This window comes from Suricata suricatta, chromosome 12 (assembly GCF_006229205.1).
Source record: "Suricata suricatta isolate VVHF042 chromosome 12, meerkat_22Aug2017_6uvM2_HiC, whole genome shotgun sequence".
Classification (NCBI taxonomy): Eukaryota; Metazoa; Chordata; class Mammalia; order Carnivora; family Herpestidae; genus Suricata; species Suricata suricatta.
In genome coordinates, this window is record NC_043711.1 from 20,949,437 (window position 1) to 20,964,645 (window position 15,209).

General features: G+C 38.8%; 1 protein-coding gene across 4 annotated transcripts in view; it reads right to left on the reverse strand.

Moving 5' to 3' along the window:
• Positions 1–15,209, reverse strand: part of SFMBT1 (Scm like with four mbt domains 1) — a 130,011-nt gene that overhangs the window by 62,142 nt on the left and 52,660 nt on the right. For all 4 annotated transcript variants that reach the window (XM_029917612.1, XM_029917613.1, XM_029917614.1 and 1 more), the window contains one exon: positions 39–193. In XM_029917612.1, coding sequence (XP_029773472.1) covers positions 39–66 — 28 coding nt within the window. In that variant the 5' untranslated portion in view covers positions 67–193. The remainder of the gene's footprint in view (positions 1–38; positions 194–15,209) is intronic.

A 15,209-nucleotide genomic window follows, 5' to 3' on the forward strand; every position in this document is an offset into this window, starting at 1 on the left:
CAGTATGAAAAATGATTTCTGCTTAGCAAAACCAATACCTGCATCAAGCTGCTGCTCCCCGTTCATTTCCACAGAACATGGACTGTCTTCTCCCCACACAGAGGACAGGCCTTATGGGTCTGCTATGGTCTGAAAATTACTTGCCGGTCTCAAGCATCTGTTAAATGGGCATCCAAGGGTCCAAATGAAAGTGCTGGAAAATAAAAAAGAACACATAAACAGCCTGAAGCCCCAGTGTGTTTAATCACTCCTAAGGCCTGGCACCCCAGCCGGTTGAGAGGGCACGTGAAACAAAAACACATTGGCAGAAGAGATGGGATTACAGAAAAAACTGACACCTTTCCTAATTTTGAAGAATGTATGTGTGGGTGTGAGTGTGTGTGCATACGTGTGTATGTAGAGACAGTACTATCAAGCTCTTGATATCTAAAAATTGCAATAAATTAACATGTAAATTAATTACTACCTTTTAAACCCAGAATGTAATACTTAGCACTATGACTGCTGTCCACAAAAACTCTAATTCCTATAATTACTTTATCTAGTTTTCCATTCCTTTATTGAGGATATTATGCAGAACCAAAACTTATCAACTACCTTAGTCTAACAGTTACACTTACAAAGGGAACTCCTCCGAAATAAGACCTGAGCCAATGTATTCTTTTTCTAAAAAAGCAACCTTATTAGGATATAATTCACATATCAAAAGTTCCCATTTAAGTGTACAATTCCACAGTTTTTAGTAAATTTACAGAGTTGTGTAACCACCACTATATTCAATTTTAGAATATTTCCATTACCATGAAAAAAACTCCATTCCAACTTGCAGTTCCTCCCCATTCTGTCCAGGCACAGAACAGGTGCCTGACCTGCCCAGGGCCCAACAACTAGGAAGTAGCAGAATAGATTTCAAACCAAGCAAAATGTCTATAGTCTATATCCTCAGACACTATATTTTACTCTCTCAAAGGAAAGTAACCGAGCGTTTCTTTAATCATGGAAAGGAAATGATTAAATCTGTGTTTTACAAAAGATCACTCTGGACCCAAACAGGGGAACCATTGGGAGTGACAGTAAAGACAACACACAAGCATAAAACTTCCACATGGCAAAGGACACCATAAATAATGGGGCGCCTGGGTGGCTCAGTGGGTTGAGCGTCTGACTCTTGATTTCGACTCAGGTCATGATCTCAGGGTCGTCGGATCGGGATTCTCTCTCTCTCCCTCTGCCCTGCTCACTCTCTCTCTCTCTCTCAAATTAAAAAAAAATTTTTTAAAGAACACACCATGAAGTTCAAAAGTAAGAATGTAAATCTTAAAAGTTCTCATTACAAGAAAAAAAATTTTGTAACTATGTATGGTGATTGAAACTAACTAGACTGAGTTTAGTGATCACTTTGCAATGTATACCAACATCAAATCATTATGTTGTACACCTGAAACTAACAGAATAGTGTCAATTATACTTTACTAAAAATAAATAAGACAAATGAGATGGGTGAAAATATAACGGGTTAATTTCCATACACAAGCTCCTGTAATTCAACATCAAAAACAAAAACTGGGCAAAATATGTAACCGAGCCACATTAATAAAAGAGTTAAAGATTATAAAAATGTGCTCAATCTCATTAGTAGCAACAAAAATAATTTTTAATTATATACTATTTTTGCACCTTTCATATTGGTAAAATTTTTAAAACTAAAAAAATTATTGGCAAGAAAGGTGGATGAATAGGAGAACTTGGGAGTACAGACTGGTACTTCTTTTTTGAAGAGAAATTTAACAAGAACTAATTTAACCTGTAAAGATTTAAAAGACACAAACTCTTTGAGCAGTAATTCCAGTATTAAAAATCTTTCAGGATGCCTGGGTGGCTCAGGTAGTTAAGTGTCCTGCTCTTGATTTGTGCTCAGGTCATGATCTCATGGTTTGTGAGTTCAAGTCCTGCACTGGGCTCTGTGCTGACAGTGCAGACCCTGCTTGGGATTCTCTCTTTCTCCATTTCCTTCTGCCCCTGCCTGGCTCGCTCGCTCGCTCGCTCTCTCTCTCTCAAAAATAAATAAACAAAAAAAATAAAAGAATCTTTCATACAAAACACATGTGTTGAAGACTTTATAACAAGTGATGTTTGCCCCAGTGCTATCTTTAACAGTGAGAAACCAGACAACGTCTATGTCTACCAGATGGGAACGGGACAGCCACATACACTATGATACACTGATACTAAGCTATACTCTACAGTCATTAGAAGAATTTACGTAGATCCATAAAAGCACATGGGAATGTTGTCTATACTGCTGAGTGGAAAAATCACGTGAAGGGCATATTAACTTTTAAAAATCCTGTGTCCGTTGTTTACTTGACTACATGACTTTTAACAAATGACTTAACTAATTTGTGCCAAAGCCATCACTTGTAAAAGAGGGAGACTGGCACTGAACCTACTTCAGAGGACTGCTGTAAGGGTAAGTAAGTCAATCCATGAAAATCAGCACTTAGCATAGAGCTGGCCACATGGTAAAGGCTGAGTTAACATTAACCTTATACAATATTGACTGATTCGAGTCCCTATGGCACTTAGAGCCTCATTACTACACAGAATGCCCTATGACTACATCATGGGTTTAACATAGCAAAGCCAGTGCTACATAATTATCTGTTGGTTCACTAGGTTTTGAGGCTGTCACCCACTGCTTATGTTAATAAACTCTTTAAAAATGCCAGCATATTTTGTGCAAAGAGCCACCTGGTGCAAAATGATAATATATATGGCAACAGTGAATATATAATATATTCAAATATATAATATATACTTGAATCAAAGCCAAAGGCAAGAGAAGGTGAACACCACAAGTCTTATGAAGCTGAAAGCTAAGGCTGTGAAATTTTTTTTCAATCTTACAGCATCCCTGAAATTTTAACCGATGAACAATCAGTGCATCATCTTAATAGGATTATGAGAGGTAAACTGCTGAAGCTTTTTGTCATAGAACATCTGTTAAATCTCTTTATTACTAGTATGCTTTCTATGCAATGAAGGGGGAAAAGAACAGTAAAATACCCAGGAGCTTAGGATATGGAAATTTAACTCATTTTTCATTTATTTCCTTTTATTTCCTTTATTTCCTATTCGTATTAAATTGTTTTTACTGTCTTCATTTATTTTATCATTGATTTTGATGATAATTCTTCTTTTGGGGATCAAAACACATTAGAATTATTCATTTAAATAAGTTATCATGAACTGATCTGAACCTTGCTCATCTTACTTAGAATATTTCAGTGAGGGGCTCAGTCAGTGGAGCATCTGATTCTTGATTTCAGCTCAGGTCATGATCTCATGGTTCATGAGATCGAGCCCTGTGTCAGGCGGGCTCTGTGCTGACAACATGAAGCCTGCTTCGGATTCTCTCTCTCCCTCTCTCTCTGTCCCTCCCCTGCTCACAAACATGCATTCTCTTGCTCTCATGCTTTCTCCTTCTCAAAATAAATAAACATTAAAAAATAGAATACTTCAGTGAAATAGACAGTGCCTAGATATTTACAGAGGGTTCTAATAAGACATACTGAAGCCAGTACTATCGGTATGAGCCATACTAAAATACGAAACATTTCTAAGAAATAAAAATAAAAATTTCAAAAAGCAAGCTAATGGTATAAAACAAGCTTCATAAATAAAATAATAAAGGCAGGATAAAACGAAACTGAATTCACGATTTCATTTTTGGAGATACATCAGATACATCCTTTTAACACTCTTTTAAAAGACGTAAAAGTCCTATGACCAACAAACAGCTCCCATCTTGTTTTAGCTTGCACATGCAGCCCACACCCTAAGCCTACTACCAGGCTTCACGTTAATGCACTGTGTTTTGAAGGCTAAGATTAAACACTGAATAAGAGCATTTATTACATGGAAAAGTTACAATGATGCAAGAGAGATTTCTGTAGGATGGATCCTCAGCCAAATGATTTAACAAATCCAACAAAAATAACTCTTACTGTGCTGAGGAAGAAGGACAGGAACTCAGTATGATTCCAGAATTATGTATCCAGTACATATAGTATTTGCAAAAAAGCAAAAAACAAAAAAACTTTAATTCAGGAAGTATTTACAAGGTAGTTGAAAGGAAAATTCCCATTGAAATGTTTGAATTTTCACTCCTATCTCTCAGCTTAACAGGTGAAAGTCCAGCAATAATTTCAACTGTGCTGTTAAATATGGCAAATGCCAACAATCCATTTTGGGCATATCTGCAAAGTAAATGCCCTTGATATCAAATGCTAGTGGTAGAGTCACTGTGGTGTTTTGTTCCCCAACGGATGTAGATTCCTGCTGGCTTTTTACTCTCATAATAGTCAATCATCACTCCCTGACCTTGTATACATCTTATCTGACAGGCTACCTAAATTAAATGTTTTGCTTCCATCTGTCAAATGTCAGTGTAATTTGATTATTAAGAATAGAAATCTTCCATTGTTTCATTAAGTTGTTTATTGCTGTTGTTTTTAACCCACTGCTCCATGTCTAACTAGAGAGGTTAAAAAATAAATTAAGTCTAATCAAGTCAATCTTAGCCACTCACATCATCTAAATTAAATCTGACCCTAATTGAGCTTTTCCATGATTATGTAAACCCAACACAGGGCATGTCTATCTCAACTGAACAAATCAGTACTAATGAATTTATAAAACCAATAAAACTTCTAAACAAACCCCAGAACTCAAGAATACCCTAAATTTTTTGAGGTGTTCAAATGTCACTAGTTAACGAGAAAAACGCAAATCAAAACCACAATGAGATACCACCTCACACCTGTTAGAAAGCTATAATCAGGAAGACAAGATAACAAACATCAGCAAAGATATGGGAAAAGGGAACCCTTGTGCACTTTTGGTGGGAATGTAAATTGGTGCAGCCACTGTGGAAAACTCTATGGGGTTTCCTCAGATAATTACAAATAGAAATAACATATGATCTAGCAATTCCCCTTCTGGGTATTTATTCAAAGAAAACAAAAACACTAACTCAAAAAGATATCTTTACTCCCATATCCACTGCAGCATTATTTATGACAGCTAACACATGGAAGCAACTTATGTGTCCACTGATGGATGAATGGATTTTTAAAATGCAGTACACACACACACACACACACACACACACACACACACACATACACATATATATACACACACTGAAATATTATTCAGCCATAAAAAAAGAAGAAAATCTTACCATTGGCAACATGGATGGACCCTGAGAGCAGTACGCTAAGTGAAATAAGTCAAACAGAGAATGACAAATGCTATATGATCTCACACATGGAATAAAAACAAAAAACCCAAACCCAAACTCATAGATACAAAGAACAGATTGGTGAGTGCCAGACAAAATGGGTGAAGGTGGTCAAAAGGCACAAATTTCCAGTTAAAAAATAAGTCCTAAAGATATCAAGTGCTGCGTGATGACTACTGTTAACAACACTGTATTCAAAAGACAGTAAATCTTAAAGATTCTCATCATAAGACAAAAAGTTTGTATAACTATATGTGGTGATAAATATTACCAAAACTTACTGTGGTCAGCATTTTGCAATATATTCATATATTAAATCATTAGGTTGTACCCCCTGGACTAATACAATGTTATATATCAACTATATCTCAATTTAAAAAGCTAAATTATGAGGCAATATTTTAAAAGTGTGGTTTTGGACTAACAATGAGAAATTTTTAAATAAAGTATGGTATAAGCATACAGTAAAATACTACATGGTCATTAAAAGTTGTATTAGAGGGGTGCCTTAGTGGCTCAGTTGGTTGAGCATCCGACTTCGGCTCAGGTCATGATCTCACGGTTCGTGGGTTCAAGCCCCGCATCAGGCTCTGTGCTGACAGCTAGCTCAGAGCCTAGAGCCTGTGTTCAGATTCTGTCTGTCTGTCTCTCTCTCTCTCTCTCTCTCTGTCCCTCCCCTGGTTGCTCTCTCTCTCTCACTCTCTCTCTCTCTCTCTCCAAATAAATAAAACATAAGGAAAAAAATTGTGTTAGAGAAGGGGCACCTGGATGGCTCACTTAGATAAGCTTCGGACTCTTGATTTCACTTCAGGCCATGACCTCATGGTTTACGAGATTGAACCCCACGTCGAGCTTCGTGCTGACAAAGCAGAGCCTCCTTGGGATTATTTCTTCCTCCTCCCTTTCTGACTTTTCTTTCTCTAAATAAATAAACAAGCATTTTTTAAAAGTTGTGTTGGAGGGGTGCCTGGGTGGCTCAGTCTGTTGAGCATCTGACTGCAGCTCAGATCATGATCTCATGGTTCACAGGTTCAAGCTCCGCATTGGGCTCTCTGCTGACAACTCAGAGCCTGGAGCCTGGAGCCTCAGATTCTTTGTCTCCCTCCCTCTCTGTCCCTCCCCTGCTTGCGTTCTGTCTCTGTCTCTCAAAAATAAATAAACATTAAAATTTTTTTGTTTTAAAAATTGTTAGAGAAATGTTTTTCTTTTTAATAAAAATTCCAAAAAGGTATTATTTTACTTTAAAATGCTAATTTAAAAATACATCTAAAGGAGAAACCCAGTTATGTTTTTGCAGAAGATGATATATGAGGTAGTAGTTCCTTCTTTCAAAGTACTAACAGTATGGTGTTGGTACAAGGAAAGTCGAATCCATCAGTAAAACAGGAGTTAAAGAATTGGCTATCTATTCTGAAAGGAAAAAACTGGATCTTTGCTTTATGCTGCCACATAAATAAATTCCAGATGAGTTAAAAGAGCAAAACATGAAAAACAAGACTCCAAAAAATTTTTAAAAATAAGAGAATATGGTTATGAACCCTGGGACAGCAAGACATCCTCAAGCAAGGAGGCCATAAAATGGAACACTTATAAATATTTCAAACTTCTGACTGGGAGAAAGATAGCATAAACAACTTTAAAAACCAAGCCCTAAAGGGGCCTGGGTGGCTCACTCGGTTGAGTGTCCAACTTCAGCTCAGGTTATGATCTCACAATTTGATTCATGAGTTCGTATCCCACATTAGTTTTGCTGCTGTCAGTGCAGAGCCAGCTTCCAATCCCATCTCCCCGCCCTCCTCCCCCTACACTCATGTTCTCTCTCTCAAAAAGAAACATTCTAAAAATAAATTATATAAAAACAAAGCATACGCTAGAAGAGAATATTTCCAGCATATATAATACACAAAAGATTAATAGTTATAATCACAGAAAGCATCTACAAATTAGTAAAGAAAAAAAGGCCAAACCTAATGGAAAACAAATGTCAGATATGAAAAGGAATTTTAGAGAAGAAATGCAAGTGATCAATAAGCATATGGAAGTATGTTCAATGTCAAAGGCTAAAATGAGTTATTTTTCAATCAGATTGATAAAAATAAAAGATGAATAACATCCAATATAGTGAAATTATGGAGAAATGGATGTTGTCACTACTAGTGAAAAGCACAAATGGAGAGAAATTTTATTCCATCAAAAATTTTAACTTGCATTATCTATAAACCAAACAATTCCATTTCCAGTATCTATTTCAGAAAAATGCCCAAAGAAGGGGCGCCTGGGTGGCTCAGTTGGTTAAGCATCTGACTTCATCAGGTCATGATCTTGTGGTTCATGATTTCAAGCCACACGTCAGGCTCTGTGCTGACAGCTCAGAGCCTATAGCCTACTTTTTATTCTGTATCTCCCTCTCTCTCTGCTCCCCCCACGCTCTGTCTCCCTCTCTCTCTCAAAAATAAACATTAAAAATCTTTTAAAAATACCCAAAGAAAAGAAAGAAACAAGTAGCATAACTTTTTTTTGGTAAGTTTATTTATTTTGAGAGTGTGTGACTAAGGGAGGGGCAAAGAGAAAGGAAGAGAAAGAATACCATGCAGGTTCCTCACTGTCAGTTTATAGCCCAATGCAAGGCTTGATCTCACAAATCATGAGATCATGACCTGAGCCAAAATCAACAGTCAGATGCTTAACCAACTGGTGCCACCCAGACACCTTATATCATAATTTTCGAAGAAAGAGGGGCACCAGGGTGGCTCAGTGAGTTAAGCGTCTGACTTCAGCTCAGGTCATGATCTCATGATTTGATTAATGAGTTCAAGCCCTGGGTCAGGCTCTCTGCTGTCAGCGCAGAGTCCACTTCAGGTCCTCTGTCCCCCGACCCCTGCTCCTCCCCTGCTCATGCACGCACACGCACACACACACTTTCTCTCTCTCAAAAATGAACATTAAAAAAGTTTTAAGAAAGGAACAAAGTACTGATGCATGCTATACCTTAGATAATTTTGAAAAGATACCAAGTGAAAGAAGTCAAACACAAAAGGCCACATATTATATGCTTCCAGCTGTATAACATGGCCAGAACAGGCAAGTCCATAGAGACAGAAGGTAGAGAAGTGAGGGAGGGTGCCAAGAGCTAGAGGGAGAGTTTCTTCAGGAGGGGTACTGAAATATTCTAAACATCCCTACAACTCTGAATAAAAGCCATTCAACTGTGTTCACGCTTGAAACTAGTATGACATTATCAATTATACTTCAATAATAAAAAAAAATACTCTGCACTACTGTATGCGTTAAATGAGTGAATTTTATGGTATGGGAAATATATCTTCATTAAGTTGCAAAAAAATAAAGTCATCTGTATTAAGAACACAACTGTGGGGGCACCTGGGTGGCTCAGTCAGATGAGCATCCAACTCTTGATCTTGGCTCAGGATATGATCTCATGATTGGTGGGTTCGAGTGCCACGTCAGGCTCTGCTCCGACAGTATGGAGCCTGCTTGGGATACTGTCTCCCCCTCTCTGCCCCTCCCTCTCTTGCATGCACTCTCTCTCTCAAATAAACTTAAACCAAAAAAGAACACAACTGAGCTTTTAAAATAACATTATTTCCATTTTCAAATACAGAAGCCAAAGATGAAAAGTTAACAAGGAATCTGGGTACCATTTGGATATGCAACAAGAACAAGGAAAATTCAGCTGTCATTGGTCTTAGTTACAGTAATGCTATGCTTTAACCAATAAATTCCAAATTACAGTTGCTTAATCTAACAGATACTTATTTCTCACTCAGAGAAAGCCCATACAGGTCCTCCTGATGAGTAGGCAACTCTCCTCTCCACGGTAATTCATCCAGCCAAGCACTTTCCGCCCCAAAGCTCTGCAACTTCAACACAGGTTCCCCAAATCATTGAGCACAGGGATCATTCATGTAGGTTTTCTCGATCCAGGTCTTCCACTCACATTCTATTGTTAAAATCACATGACCCATATAACTACAAGGGAAGCTGGGAACTTCCCACCATTAAATATGAGTGTTTAGAATTAGTACTACCATTTTTTAGAATTTATACTAACAGATACTATCAGTGATTTTGTTTAAAGAGGCTCTATGAATCAATAGCAGTGATGCTAATACACTGCTTTGGAATTGCAATTAGTCAATCAGTATTTGCTGAGCACATACTATTTGCCACATACTGTTTTAGGTAAACAAATGGGGGGCTGCCCTCATGGATCTCACAATCTAGTGTAGGGAGACAGGTAAGAAAAGTCTATAGTATGCTGAACGAAAATAAATGTTAGGGGCAAAAATAAGGCAAGGAAGGAGGACACAGAATTACTACTTTCAAAAGAGTAACAAGGCCTTAGTGGTGAGGTGTCATTAGCCAACACCCAAGGGAAGGAAGAAAGTGGGTACCTGGGGAAGAACATTCCAGACAGAAAGTGCAAAGATCCTGAAGTGGGAGCTTGTGTGGCACTTTCAAGGCCACTGCTGTTGGAGCAGAATGATCAAGGCAAAGATGCTAGGAGATGAGCTCAGAAAGGTACCAGGGACCAGATTATATAGAAACGTGCAGGCTGCTGTGAAGATCGTGGTCTTAAGGAAGCCACTGGAGAGCTTTGAGCAGAGAAGGGACATAATCTGACCTCTGTTTCAAAAGAATCACTCTGCAAGTGTGTGGAGAATGGACTGTGCAGTGCGCAAGAGCAGAAGCAAGCAGGAAGACCAATAAAAAAGACCCTGGGACAATCCCAGTGAGCATGTCAGTAGCCAGATCCACTAGAGCACGGGTGAAAAGGTTGAGAAAGGTAGAAGAAAACTGGATGTGCGGCGTTAAAGAACAGCATCTGGGCTGACTCCCAAGTTTTCGGCCTAAGCCGCAGAAAGGAGGAAATTGACACTTAGGGAGAACGTTTGAAGGAGGATGGTTTGAGAACAAAAAATCAGGGGTTTCAAGGGAAAATCAGGTGGTATGATTAATTTTTTCATTATTAAAGGTTCACTCTTTCAGCTTCCAGGAAATTTTTTTTCAGTCAACAAAAGTATAATTATTAACACTCCTTATATGAACAGTGTTCTCAATTTATGAGCTCTTTCCAAATGCCATATCTCATTCAAGCTTAACAAAAACTCTTTAAAGCTAGAATGGCTTCAATCTTTACTTCGCACCCTGGGAAACTTCTTGTCAGCTTCAGTCGCCATTCTCACACTTCACCTTTCTTTCCATAAGGTTTACTGATCGATCATCCATGAAGGCATTTCATCACACCAATTCAGTAACAGTTTTAGTGTTTAAGATCCTAATTTCAACATCTACAAATTTTCCACTAAAACCACATAAACGTCAACTTTCTTAACCCTTCTTTAATACATGTCTTTCAAAATTTTCAAGCATAAATAATTTTTAAAAACTGATTTCATACTATAATGATGGTCTCATGTTGACCAATTTATAAATCCCTGGTTCAAGCTGTAAGTAGGTCCACTTCACAGCCCTGTTTCCTCAGCAACTGCTAATAGTGACCCTATTTGTCCTCCACACCACATGCCAAGATCACTAAATCATAGTTCTGACATGATCTTTCATTGTGCCACAATAGGACAGAAGCATTTCAAAAATAATTTCTTTATCCTTATATTATCATATAAGCTGGAGAAACGGTAGATGTTTTAGAGTACAAATATTGTCACATTCTTCATAGATGACAGGCTTCATTTATAGGAGCCAGTTACATGAGCACATGTTGAAATAGTCAATATGTCTCTGTTCTGATTAAGTAAGGAGGTATTTAATTCACCAACATAAACATTGCCAAAAATGTACCAAGTTCAGTAATATTATTTTCTAAATTTTTATTTTTTAATGTAATTTATTCTCAGACTGTCTTACACACAACACCCAGTGTTCATCCCAACAAGTGCCCTCCTCGATGCCCAATATTATTATAAAATGATTACATGAACAGACTATGTTCATTATGAAAAGGCTTGAAATTATTGTGTAATTTCACAAAAGCTGTTTCTCAGCCTCCTCACATCAAATGACAGATCATTCCAACTCTACAAATGCTTGTTAACCGTTTATCTTAAAAAAAGAAGTCCTATTTGAGTACCTAATATGTATATGCCTAGCACTTTTTGTATGTTATATATATAGTAAATAAAACACTGCCCAATAATATATGGTATGCATAAGTGTTAACTATTTTCAAATTCTATCTTATTTAATCTTAACTGTTCTATATATCCTATACATGATAACCCTGTTTTACAGAGGAGGAAACTGAGGCTCGGAGAAACAAAATAACCTGTCAGTTAGTCAGCAAACAGCAGGGGCAGCATGTGAACCCCAGTCTGACTCCAGAGCCTGAACTCACCTGGACTTCCAGGCTTTTCTCAGGTATCAGGCAGTGAGGGTGACTGAGGTGTGTCTCCTGTATCATAATCTGATGGCTCTACGTAATTTACACTCTAGTCCTTTTGTTTGCTATTTATTCAACTACAATGTTCTATATTGTTCAGTAGAATGGGGAATAGCCAGGAGTCTGGATGGCACCTAAGTAAGTGTTGCCATTTATGAACTTCTTCTGAAATGTTATTCTAGTAGGTCCTTAAATTAGATTAGTTCATATGAAAGAATAAAAGCCTAATTAAAACAAAATCTTTGGGGGCGCCTGGGTGGCTCAGTCGGCTAAGCATCAGGCTTCGGCTCAGGTCATGATCTCACGATTGTGGGTTCGAGCCCCGCATCGGGCTCTGTGCTGACAGCTAGCTCAGAGTCTGGAGCCTGCTTTGGATTCTGTGTCTCCCTCTCTCTCTGACCCTCCCCTGCTCACGCTGTTTCTCTTTGTCTCTCAAAAATAAATAAAAAACATAAAAAAAAAACAGATTAAAAAAATCTCTGAATTACTGAATACTTGTAAAAAGAAAATAGAAGGCCCTTATTCTTTAAATGACATGCTAAACTAGTCAAAGTGTTTCCACAGAAAAGGATTTAAAAGAATTTAATTTATAACACTTTTAGTCTTCAAGTATTAAGATTAAAGTTTATTCATGAATAGGTTAAAATTCCAGTTTACCTCATACACACCAAGAAACTACCTTCTTTACAGCTCTGCACAAAGCTAAGCCCAGTCCACACTCACCTCTCCAATTCTGAAAGTCACACTCCTAGTAGCCTAGTTAAGTCTTTCCATCTCTCTTCTCCTTGCCCTGAATCCTGTATCTGCTCAGCATGGCAAAGCCCCATTCCACACAACGGACCCCACTCAGTCAGTCGGTCTACCCCGTGCTGTCAGACAGCTGCGCTCTGGGCCTTCTGCATGGCTGTGTGACCTGATCCTGGCTACAAATGAAGATAAAGACTTCTAGGGAGCTTCTGGGAAATATATACTCACTCCCAATGAGAGGAGCAAGATAGTTTTAAAACACAGACTGTTCTACTTCTCTTCAGGCTCTTTCAGTGCTAGCTGTGGGTATAACACCAGCACGTACACTCCATGAAGACATGCATCATTTCATTCAACCCATCTTACTGAATGCCAATCAGATGCCAGGCTCTGTGCTGGGCAGCAGAGTAATGAACAAATCAGACTAATAATGTTCCTGCTCCTAAAACATAGCTAGTACTCAACATCTGTTGAATTAATGAACTGCAAATTAAAATGATCAATTGCTGAACAAAACTTTGGTAGAACCATTTTTAAACTGTAAAACCTGTACATTTAACTGAAACTAATATTCAGATAATTGTATATATTGCACCTCTAGACCAAGCAATTTTTGTTATATGGCCAAGTACACACAGACACTTCTTTTTTTGATACCAAAAAATTTGTATGCAAAAAGTATTGGCAGTCAATCATACTTATTATAAACAATTTTTGATGGCTCATCAAAAACTGTGTGTGCTGGGGTGCCTGGGGGGCTCAGTCAGTTAAGCGTCGACTCTTGGTTTTGGTTGGTTTTGGCTCAGGTCATGGTCTCACAGTTCATGGGTTCAGGCCCCACATCAGGCTCTGCGCTGACAGTATGGAGCCTGCTTGGGATTCTCTTCCTCCCTCCCTCCCTCTCGCTTTCTCTCTGTCTCCCCCTCCCTCACTCCCTCTCTCTCAAAATAAATAAAATGTGTGTGTGTGTGTGCGCGCGCACGCGCATTAACTGAAAGAGAAAGTGCCCCTTTGGTATTAATTTTGCTATACCTCCAAAAATATGTTTAAAGAGAAGTAGTCAAAAAAATTTAAATCAAAATTCAGGGGTACCTGGGTGGCTCAATCAGTTGGGCATCTGACTTTGGCTCAGGTCATGATCTCATGGTTCATGAGTTGGAGCCCTGAACTGGGCTCTGTGCTGACAGCTCAGAGTCCTGGGGCCCTGCTTCAGATTCTGTGTCTCCCTCTCCCTTCCTCCTTCCTTCCCTCTTTCTCTCTCTCCTCTCTCTCTCTCTTAAAAATAAACATTAAATTAAAAAATAAAATAAAATAAAAAGCACCTGGGTGGCTCAGCCAGTTAAGTGTACGACTTCAGCTCAGGTCATGAACTGGCGGTCTGTGAGCTCAAGCCCCACCTTGGGCTCTGGACTGACAGCTCAGAGCCCTGGAGCCTGGTTTGGATTCTGTGTCCCTCTCTCTCTGCCCCTCCCCTGCTCGTGCTCTCTCAAAAATAAATAAACATTTAAAAAAAACTTTAATAATAAAATAAAATGTTGAAACTTTAAGAATTCAAAATCTGATTTAAAAAGTCCTCATGAACAATCTTTATTCTTGCTGAGCTTATGTAAATAATTAGGCCAGGGTTGTTAAGAATGGACTCGTTCCACCAATGCATTAGTCTCGATTTGGCTATCTCTGATAATGGAGGTTTTTTTAGAGAGAAAAACTATGTTTCAGCAATGCACTACTATAAATGTTATTCTAGTTCTGAGTGTCTTCGAATATTTGTTGTTAGATCTCAGGCTTGTTAGTCTGTGAGGATGATATTTAAAGATGGGGGTCAGCCCCTATGAAAGTTTCAGGTATCTCTCTGGAGTTAAGTGAACTGACTCTGAAAAACCCTCAACTTGGTGAGGTGACCCAGATCCAGTCAATCAGCTTGAACTGATCCTCAAAAAGACTTTGACTCCAGGGATCTCCAGCCCTTCTCCAGCCACACCCCGGAAGCTGGCTGGTCTAGCACGGCAGAAGCCTGAGGAATCATCGGTCCAGTAAAATAAACTGTTCTGTCTCTTTGTCATTGGACTGACAAAAGTGACCCCAGAAAGCTGAGGAAGCAGCAAAAAGTTCCTGATTGCGCTAACCTTCCTCTTATGGATAGGATGTTCTGTTGGTATTAACTGCCTCTGATCTGGGCATGGGATTTTAACACGGCAAAAGGTAAGGAGAGCCTACACCTCTACCTCCAGACTCTAATGGGGGGTCCTCGAGTGGCCGCTAGATGGTCCACCAATTTGGCTAAGGTTAGTAAGAATTATGGAGGCATATTGCACTTATACGCCCAAGGATCCTGAAAAATGAGGAAACAAATTGGGTGTCATTAGAAACCCTAAAAGAGGCCCTTACCAAATTAACCATGGAGACTGGCGGAAATTGGGTAAACTCTCCTTCCCTTATACCAAGGAGGGCTATGCCAGGCTTTAGGGGTACAATGGTAATTCAGCTGACCCAGGATTGGGTCAGCTACAAGACAGAGGGGGGAATGTAAGAACAGGAGTCTGAACCTAACAGACGCCATGACAGGCTTTAAGTTTCCCCTCTAAACTAGGTCTAAAGGTCAGTCTCTCCAGAACTATTAGGCGGTTACACATTGCCCGAGGCAAGAGAGACCACCCTTGTAATACCCTTAACATTCCTAAGGGCAGGCCTAGAAATAGAAGCTATAGGTAATCAGTTATTGCTTAAGGCTAGTTA